Source organism: Protomyctophum parallelum (assembly GCF_964188405.1).
Source record: "Protomyctophum parallelum genome assembly, chromosome: 16".
In the NCBI taxonomy this organism is placed as follows: domain Eukaryota; kingdom Metazoa; phylum Chordata; class Actinopteri; order Myctophiformes; family Myctophidae; genus Protomyctophum; species Protomyctophum parallelum.
In genome coordinates this window covers 16,557,781-16,568,188 of record NC_139711.1, presented here as the reverse complement: position 1 = coordinate 16,568,188, position 10,408 = coordinate 16,557,781, and the positions used below count along the sequence as shown (strand labels likewise).

General features: G+C 42.1%; 2 protein-coding genes across 2 annotated transcripts; one reads left to right on the top strand and one right to left on the bottom strand.

Moving 5' to 3' along the window:
- Window positions 1-4,089, top strand: ube2a (ubiquitin-conjugating enzyme E2A (RAD6 homolog)). Its single transcript, XM_083785839.1, has 6 exons — window positions 1-211; window positions 1,024-1,104; window positions 1,616-1,641; window positions 2,499-2,588; window positions 2,714-2,802; window positions 3,510-4,089. Exons 1-6 carry the CDS (start codon window positions 168-170, stop codon window positions 3,636-3,638), a joined length of 459 nt encoding a protein of 152 aa, XP_083641965.1. The 5' UTR covers window positions 1-167; the 3' UTR covers window positions 3,639-4,089.
- A 484-nt stretch (window positions 4,090-4,573) lies between these two features.
- Window positions 4,574-10,183, bottom strand: nkrf (NFKB repressing factor). Its single transcript, XM_083785815.1, has 3 exons — window positions 9,788-10,183; window positions 8,670-8,795; window positions 4,574-7,758 (listed from the first exon to the last, which is right to left on the bottom strand). Exons 2-3 carry the CDS (start codon window positions 8,758-8,760, stop codon window positions 5,468-5,470), a joined length of 2,382 nt encoding a protein of 793 aa, XP_083641941.1. The 5' UTR covers window positions 8,761-8,795; window positions 9,788-10,183; the 3' UTR covers window positions 4,574-5,467.
- Window positions 10,184-10,408: the final 225 nt, after the last annotated feature.

Below are 10,408 nucleotides of genomic sequence, written 5' to 3'. Positions count from 1 at the left end.
TGGAGGCAGTAGCCGAAAAAAATATGTGACTGAGAAAACTAGCAACCTTTAGCTAGGTTAGCTAGGTAGCATTTATTGGAATTTATTTTACAAATAAGTAAACACATTTTCTCAAACGCCAATCGCCACAAGTTTATGCGACGACTTCTACCTCTACGTGAATTAGAATGTCAACCCCGGCAAGAAGACGTTTAATGAGAGATTTTAAACGGTAAGTAAGCACACACACACAAAAAATAACGAGAGCTAAAGCTAACGCTAGCGACCGTTAAAAGCTAGCTCGCTAACGTTTACGGCGTACTCCGTCGTACGGCTGCGTCGCGCACCGAATATAGCCAATCTACAAGCTCACAACGCGTCGCGGGCATTACGCGTGGTGAGCTTTTAGATCGGCTATTAATGACCCGCGACACCGACATACGGCGAATTGTGAGTGTATTAAAATGCTTTAGCCAAGCAGACACGACAGACAGTGTCTTGTGTCTACAAGTATGGACACAACAAGTACATAATAACATCGATTGTAACATTGTCTGTCTTTTTGTACCAATAGTATTCATAAAATGTAGGTGTAGAATATGTTGTTTACTTGTGTCAGAGAAGAGACGACGATAGCTAAGAAGCTACCGTTAGCTAAGAGGACTGGAGGGCAATGACGTTAACTATTATAGCATAACTATGCATCCATAACACATTCATATAATTTGTTATGTTTAAGCTTATGTTGGCGTGTCAAAAAGAACAGATTATACAAGCTGTAATGTTAGCTTGTAGATCTGTTCTATTTGACAAGCCACACTGGTACTACGGTGTATAAATTACACTGAATGTGTAAATGTACATTTTATTATGTTCTGCATACTTACCATAGTATGTAATCTTGGTTAGTTATATATGGTTAGAACACCTCCAGAACTACACAACATAGTGATGTTCTAAATTAAGCCTCCTTTGAGGCTAATGATTACACCGTAAACAGTAAATGACCTCTTCATCTCAATTCTATTTACTGTATTTTGTCAGGCTGCAAGAAGATCCTCCAGCTGGAGTAAGTGGTGCTCCATCGGAAAATAATATCATGGTATGGAATGCTGTCATTTTTGGGTAAGTGGAAATGAATGATATAGGCAGACAAATAATCTATACCATTATTGTTAAAAAGCTTAAACAACTAGATTAAAAGTCTCTTGACAGGTCCATGTAGGCACGACACATAATGAACGAGGAAAATAATATAAAAAAATACCTACCTGCATTGTACAAGACTAAACTTTATTTGGAACGCAATGTTTTGGTCACTACAGAAAGACCTTCCTCCCTTATAGTGGCTGAAAGGTTGCTTTCTTAATCAAGTTTGCTCTTGTACCATGCAGGTTGGGCAGTGTGTGCCGTGGGTAATATTTTATACATTTTCTTCATTGTTTATTATACACCATTATTTATTGTACATGCATGATTAAAGCTATAGTTGATGTTTTTTATTATTATTGTATAGTTGATGTCTGTAACGGTGTAACTAAAGTAGGAGCTTTTCATTTTGAGATATGGAAACTTAATTAATTAAAAAAGTACTCTTTCAAATGTATTCACTCAAATCTTGTCTCTTTTCTTTTAGACCAGAGGGAACACCTTTTGAAGATGGTTAGTCTTCTTTATGTTTCAAATCCCTTCACCCTTAAATTAACTTGTAGCTACTGTACCAAGACACATTTTGTAATCTTACTATAGCAATCATCTGGCAAACATTTTGGTCTACAACTTCACCATGTTATAGATAGATTGGGCAGGTGGTAAGCAGGTGCTTTGTATTCACTTCAGTCTGAGGAAGGGAGAGAGCCTGTACGTCACAGCAACACTCGGGTGCAATAAAAGAGATCCTACAACTGGAGCCTACAGTGTACGAGTGTTGTCTTTTTAGTTCTACAACTGTACCAAGACACATTTTTGTCACTGAGCAATCTTACTATAGCAATCAACTGGCAAACATTTTGGTCTACAGCAGGCCTTTTTTTATTTTTTTACATACACGCGCACACACGCACGCACGCACGCACGCACGCACGCACACACACACTGTATGTTACAGTAAATGTGGGAAGCCAGTACAAGAGAAAAATAGAGCGTTTTCGGCCACAGAGGCCGGCATAGGTCCAGCAGGGATTGACTATTCCACCGGACCGGAAGACCGGGGAAAACGTGCGTGCGGCCCCGGCTAAAAAACATAAAAGACGGAAGGGTGCAATCGCCAATAATCGCCACCCGGGCCTCAAAGATACTCAGCCGTGGCCTTCCACCGCAACGTCAAAAAAATGGACGCTCCCTATTCCGTTTTTGTACTGAAACTGTACTGTAACATACATGCATACATGTGTGTATGTATGTATATACATACATACACTGTACTGTATGTATATATAATAAAGTATGTAATTAGAAATTGAGCATGCTTTGTTCTGTATGTATTTTTAATACTTAATATTGTTTTGTTTTCCCTGCAGGAACTTTTAAACTCACCATTGAATTTACAGAAGAATATCCAAATAAACCTCCGACAGTGCGTTTTGTCTCCAAAATGTTTCATCCAAATGGTAAGTAGTTGCTTGCTGGGGACATTATATTATTAATAGATTAAGAGACATTTCAATTGCAATTGATTTAATCTGAAGACTGAATTTGTTTTTTACCCTCTCCCCTCCCTCCCTCCCCTCTGCAGTTTACGCAGATGGCAGTATATGCTTAGACATTCTTCAGAATCGTTGGAGTCCAACATATGATGTCTCCTCAATCTTAACTTCAATACAGGTATATTGTCATTGACCAGATTAATAGCAGGCATCCAGTATATATGTATTTAGATAACTAAAGTTTGGACATGGCGAATTAGTGAGTGTATGGGATACCGGAGAACTCACCAGTTTACCGACTTAGTGCATTTTAGTTTTACTTCACCTTCATTAGAGAGAGAGAGTGTAGTTGTTTAGAGTTTACACTAGATGAAGTAGGAATGCTAAAGTTTAAACACCAAAGTACCAAAACAATTCATTAGTAAACAATATCCTGAAGGTAGGCTTACTATCATTGGTATTCACATACTCAACTTTTTATCATTATCTAGCTGACCATTTAATAGCACAAAATAATTTGATTACTTTGGAAATGAACTATAACATCTGTGGGTTTGACATGCTACAGTGTAGCATGTCAAACCCAGATGTTATAGTTCAGTTGTAGCAGCTACACTGATGAAGACATCATGTTAGCATAACGATGAAGAGTGGGTAAACTGGTGAGTTCTCCGGATACTGGTGTAGTAGAGAATAGCAGTGCGGATTGTTTTGAATGACGGCATATAATATTGTCTCGGCTAGAGAAACCATAAATATGAATCATATTACTGACTGTCTCACCTGCTATATCATGCAAACGCTCGGATTCATGCAAGTGATGAACATCATTGCAATAAATTTCTTACACCCTCACTCCTGTCCTTTTCTGTGTTGTATAACCAGTCTTTACTGGATGAGCCAAATCCCAACAGCCCAGCCAACAGCCAGGCAGCCCAGCTGTACCAGGAGAACAAGCGGGAATATGAGAAGAGGGTTTCTGCTATTGTCGAACAGAGTTGGCGTGACTGTTGACCCATGTCCATGTGATTGTTCAAAGTATGAACAATGCCCAGCCCCAAATCAAAAGGAACCACAGAGAAGAAAAAGAATCTCAAGAAATATGATACGACACATCCTTTCAATTAATCAGTATATTTGTCTGTCCCATAGCTGTTGCTAAGTTTGTATGCTCTTGTGTTGTGGAGCACCTCCCTCCTACAGAATGCTGTTGTTGGGCAATAGCATTTTGTAAAGTAAATGTACCTTGTTATATCTGGGTTACTTGCCCCTGCACCTCCCTCCACTTTTATTTTAACACGTTTAGCCAGACAGTTTTCACTTTTGTATCTGCTGATTTTAAGTGTATGGATGATTATGGTAATTAACATTGATGTGGTTGCTGTGTGGATCCTGACTGCAGATTTAGTCTAGCAGTCAAGGGTGTTTTCCCTATGGGTTGATTTGTTAGGCCTTACCCCCCCCCCCCCCCCAAAAAAAACGCCTTTGAGAGGGTATGGTCAATAAGAGAACATTATGTGGCATGGATTGGACATACATCCCTCTTAACATGCTGTCAATCATTGCCTTTTTGGGTACATCAGATTAGAATACTGATCATTGTATCTAATCTGCAGTGCATTTACGAGACATGCCTTGGAATGTGGATGTCTCTTAAACATTCACCCAGAACCCTTTACCAGACATTTTGCTTCATGCAGAATTACAATTTTCATGGATTGTGTAAACCTTGTAATGCTTTCAAATTTTGTTTATACGGTCTGAACATGTCTGTGTCCCATTTTCCAAGGCACTGTTTTCAACATGTAAAATTGCACTGGTAACCCATGTAACAAAATGTACATTTTATTGTAAATAAAATAAATATACATTGTCTGCCTTTGATGTCCCAGTACATTAAATTAAAAATCATAGTCCAATTTCAGCCCATATTTATCAGTTTTAATTTATTCAGTTATTACAGCTGTGAAAACGAGCAGACAAACCGTACCCACAAACAATACATCCGACATTGAGCAAGATCACAGCTTACACATTTCCCCTGTGAAATTTGTTTTTCCAACTGATGGTGGCAGCGTTGAGTGTTCTGTTTGAGAGAACACTGCAAGTGGTATTGCGGCAAAGAGATGTATCAATACAGAAACGGGTATGTTAATGTTACTGCCTGCCTCGTCTTTAAACATTGTATATCACGTCAAGTTCATCAATGTTCACATGATGCAAAGAACCCAGAGGAACTGATAGACTATAGAGGGTATGCGCATGCATTAAGTGAGTTTAATATTGTTCAATGCAATCAGGACTTTTCGGTTTGGATGTATGGGCTGTCAAGGCCAGAAAATAGTTCTTTGCCATTGAGTAGGCGTTCCCGCATATAACCATATTCCAGGTATGATGATGTCACACGCATACCCTCTATTTGTCTGGGTTCCTTTTGTAGCAAGAAAACACTGGTTAGAAAACAGACATTTTGGTAACATTATTTTTTTTCCCTCCCTGGCCCTTCTCAATATTTTTTCATCAAGATACAATTGAATCATCAGGACCTGGCATCACAAAGCACTCTACACAAACTTGGTGTGCAAAAGTGAACAAAATACAGGACTTGTGGAATGGCAAGAGACAAAACAAGACAATAAAAATAATGCGTTTACCCCAAAGCCCCTGTTTCAGCTAAATATACTAACTATTTAATGGCAAAGGAATGCCAAAATAACTGGTGTTTCTAAAAAATACCTATTGATGCGTTGTACAGTTTTCACAACAAAGTATACGCTTTATTGTTAAACCTGTGGGTCATTTGTAATTCCAAGTCAGTGACAATTTAGGGCTTTGCATGCAAATCAGTGAGATGCCTGAGGTTTCACCAGCTCATATCGCCCCACCTGTCCTTCCTGCAACAGCTGGCCAATGAGTTGGTCTTTGTGTACTTTGCGACTGACAATAAGGAAACGTTGCCTGCCTTGTCCATATGACTTGCTTCGTAGGCCATACTTTTGAGATATCTGATGGATCTGCTTGCGTTCATCATTGTTGAGGTCAGTGGAGAAGCGCAGATCATCCTGGCGTTCTGAACTGGTATAATTACGGATGATGTCTTCAATATCCCGCTTGCTGAGCTGGTTTGCAGTAGATTTGTCCATGTCCATACCCAGTCCTTCTCTGGAGAACTGCTCTTTGACCTTAATAGGCTCAGAAATGCCATCCCCATCACGACCTAAACCACCACCTTTCCAACCCATTTTGCGGAGCAGTTGGTTTCCAATGTTGTCCTCCTTTATCTCCTGCTTTATGGCCTCTTCACCAGAACGAGCCAGGATCTGATGACGGGATATAGCGTCACCATGGCCCTCCTTCCTGAGGTTTGATTTCACCACAGCCTGTGTTTGTCGCAAGGTGGTTAGGGCCTCCATTGCTGCAAGGTGTTTCACCGTTTTCTTGGGCCCAATGCCTGCAGCTACATACTGGCCCTCCAGGTAAACCTCACATCTCCAGCGATGGTCAGGTAGGACAGTGAACTTGTAATCAGCAGCGACTTTGTTAAACTGAGCTGTATCATTAATGATGCAGATGGCATTATTTGAGTTTTCAAGGATAACCAACTCACTCAAGTGTTTCTTCCGGACAGCCTGCTGCCCCCAGCGTCCACTAGAGGCATCTGATTGATAATTTCCTCTGGAATACTGTGACTGCTGCTGTTGTTGCTGCTGCTCCTGCTGTAGCTGCTGCTGTTGCCTTTCTGCCTGATTCATGCGAAGTTTCCTCACTGCCTCTTCAGCTGCACTATGTTTTGAGCTCTTCTTAGTGCCCCTTGCTTGTGCCACCAGTTCATCCTGCAAGTATACGCTACACAGCCAACAACTGCTGTTGGGTACAGGGTCAAATTTGTAGTCAACCTTCATGCGATTAAAGGCAGCAGAGTTGTTTAGTATGCAGATGGCATCGTGAGCATTGTCTACAACCACAAACTCTGTCCAGTGCTTCCGTTTGTCCGGCTCATATTGGCCTTTAGAGCTGGGTGTCGGCTTATCTTCAGGGTTTCGGAGAGCAGGTAAAAAGGGTGGTGTAGGGCTATGCATCTGGCATACCACAATGTCAGTGACGATTGATGATCTATATCTGCGCTGCACAACACGCACCTCAACTGGTTTCAGGAAGAGTTTAACAGCCTGCTCAGAGGCACGGTCCCTGGCCCCATTTTTGCTGCCCGAGTATCCAGTTGCTAGATATATACACTGACATCTCAGTTCACAAGCATAGCCATCTGTTGGTACTTTTCTGTTCTTCGGCAAGTCAGCATGAGGAATATCTTTGAGGTTGACATAAATGTACTCTGGGTTGGTTTTACAGGCCTGGATGCTACGGCTTAACATGAAGTTGTAGTTGGGCGAGTCGGTTCCAGTCATGAACATGGGGTCTCTAAAAGAAATGGCTAATGCAGCCGCCACACTGTTTACTAGCCTTTGCTTCTCATCCATTGTTGATTGAGCTATGGCGAGGGGCTGATGAGAGACTGATGACAACCCTGACTGTGTGGTGGGACTGCTCCTTACAGGACTGTTGTAGACTCTGCTGAATGGCCTGCTCGAGGAAGGCCGGTCCTGATGCCCAAAGCCTAAGCCTTGATGTCCTGCACCCCAACCACCTGATCTATTCCCTCCTCCATAGCCGTCATTTTTGCTGGGTTGAGAATAGCCATCTGTATTCCGAGAACCGTGGGCTTCATATCTGGCTGTATAGTCCTGCTGCGTTTTTGCCATATAATTTGACGTGGATCCTCTTCCTCCGTAGCCCAAGCCACTCGCGCTACCTGAGGGTATGTCTCTGTCTCTATCCCTGTCTCTATCACTATTGGATCGCCAGGAGTCAGAAGCATTGGCAGGACTAGTATATGACGGCACTCTGTCAAAAGCAGGTCTTGAGCAAGAACCCTGAGCTCGACTGCTGCTGTAGGTGGAGTGTTGTGAGTCCCACTGTCTCGCACCGTACGACTCACTCCTCCTGCGCTCCTTATCGTTTTCCTTCTCATCAGTAGCAGATCCACCGCTGCTACCACCACTGACAAAGTGCACAGGCTCAAACCGCGGCCTGGAACCAAATTTTGATACTGGCATTTTCCTCATGGGCTCGTCTCCTGTGATAAATAAGATACAAGTAATAGTTAGATGGTTGTGAAGCACTGTCAGATGTATACTTATATAATATAAGACTATCTCCTAAACTAGAGCACAAGTTATACTTCATAAGCAAATTATACAAAACCCCTCATGTCCTTTTTGTAAGTTCCCTTTCATTAACAAAATAAACAATGTGTGAAACGTCTGTTCCAATAAGTAATTGGTAGATTGTGAACTTTACATTTATGTACTGTTAAAACCAAACCAAAGGCAGATGCTGATGTAAATGCCAAATGGTGCATATAGCGCTTTTATCCAAAGTGCTTTACATAGCGCTGTGTATTACATGATTCACCTATTCTTGCTTGCTTAGACACTTCAAACACTTGGGGAGCCCGAGATCGAACTGGGAACCTCACGGTTCCCATCCGACTGCTCTACCGGCCACTCTACCCCTTAGTGACTGCCGCCCCATGTGGGATTTATACTGGGATTTTATTCCAGTGGAAATGACCGAAATGTATCTTTGACCAGAAATCCATAAGATGAAAATCACTTCAAACTAATTCAGCTTAGAAAGGCACAGTACTTCAAACTGAAAGTTTTTTTTTAAAAGAGCCTTTCTTGTTCAATCTCTGCAGTGTTCAACTCATGATAAAAACATCCAATTCAAGTTTAATAGCCCAAATCTAGTATGTGGGGGTCAAACATGATGTCCTGACACATATAGTGCACAGCTAGAACAGTGTATCGAATAGTTTGCTGCTTATATTGAGCAATAATTTACGCAGTTCATACAGTTTATATGGAATGTGACATATGATAGAATTTTCCTCCCTGTGTTATAGCTAGATTATTACATTAAACTGAAAATGTTATCTAAAGTGGGCCATCACAAATTACTGAGTAGCACAAATACAACACTCACTGCCATCAGATGAATTGGGTCTCTTTTTTGCATCAGAACTTGGAGTCGGGTCAAAGGAGGGCATTTCGCCTATGTTAATCCCTTCTGCCATCACCCAGTACCTTCCAAATCACATCCGGGCCATATCTGTTATGAAAGAAGACTTTTAGTATAACAGTCCATAATATAAACATACATAATGCAAATAGTGTGTCTGGAAAATAATAAGCTATAAACCAAAGGTTCTCAAACGGATCCCCCCCACCCCCACCAACAGAAACCCCTGGAGGTCCCCAGAAACATTGTTACAGCATCAAAATTATTTGAACCACTTTATCCATTATGTTGTTGGCTATTCAAAAATGTTTGCATAAATCTTCTCATTTGGGGGTCCCTGGCACAAAACAGTCTCAAATGGGGATCCGCGACATTAAAAATAAAGTTTTAAACCCACTGCTGTAATCACCGTCCAGGACCCCCAGTGGTCTTTGAGGGCAGCCGGTTTCCAGCTAGACATTTAGGAGGCAACATGGACCCAGGAGTCTCAGGACCTTATGGGTTACATTGTAAATCCACAGTTAAATAAACAGAGGATTTTACCTGGTAGATTGGATTCCCATTTCCAAACATTGTATCAAATGAAGGATATTTAGGCCTTATCAAACGGGGGCCTTGAAATTACAATCAACAACACACAAGTCCAATCTAGCCGATGAGCAATTGTTCTCTGTGAAGACCGTACGTGGTGATCATAGCCCTGGCCGTCAAGGCCTGAACGCTTTGCTTTGAGGCCTATTTATTTAATAATTTTGACTGATAATCATGAATTAAGGACGTATTCATTTTGTGGTGGTGTCGGGCCTAAAAAAATCCTGCTCAGAGTGACGCAGTAGGCCCAACTTGTGCTCCTTCGTACGACGGTCCTTCGCGTTTAAAATAGCCGATCTACAAGCTCACAACGCGTCGCACCGGCAACTAAGATTGAGCTTGTAGATCGGCTATTTTAAACGCGCGACACCGTCGCACGGACGAGCGACGAAGTGCCGTCTCCTCACAGCGGAAAACGGGTTTTATTCTTCCCCCTACCCCCATGTTGGGGTTGTTAATATAAAATGTGCCGATTGATAATGGTTTCCTACCTCTTGGAGTAGCAGCAGCCTACTCCAGTTGTCCAACGCCTCCGTCCTGGCTGGTGGTTGCTCTCTGGTTGGGGTTTTTGTACCGGACGGGGGTTAGCTTAGCTACGGTATGGTGTTGGTTACACCGGACCGCCAGCTAGCTAGCTAGCGTAGCAGCTTGAAGCTAACAGTCCAGGCAGCCGTCGCTTTGACTCCCCACCCTCCCCCAGTGAACGCGTCAGTCTGCGGACACACCGACAGTGGCGCAGTCCGTTCGTGAGATGTGCGTGCCAAAAATTACGGAGTCAACTATTGCAGCAAAAACAAACTAAAAAAGTATAAAGCGGCAAAAGAAATGTTACGAAAACTTCCCCGAAGCGTCCATTTTCTGTGCGAGCACTAGTGTCAAAATCATGGCGTGTGATTGTCACCGCACTTTCCCATAATGCTTTGCTCGATCTGAACTGAAGGCAGTCCCTGGTCATTTCTGCACCCTAGCGCCCTCTACAGTCTGTGAAATAAAATGTATTGCACATGGTTTTCAGTTGATAAGATGTTATTAGATGGATTTGCACCTTTCATAAGCAGGACCATTCTAAAATGACAAAAAGTTGGACAAAGGATGTCTACGTGACAAACTTC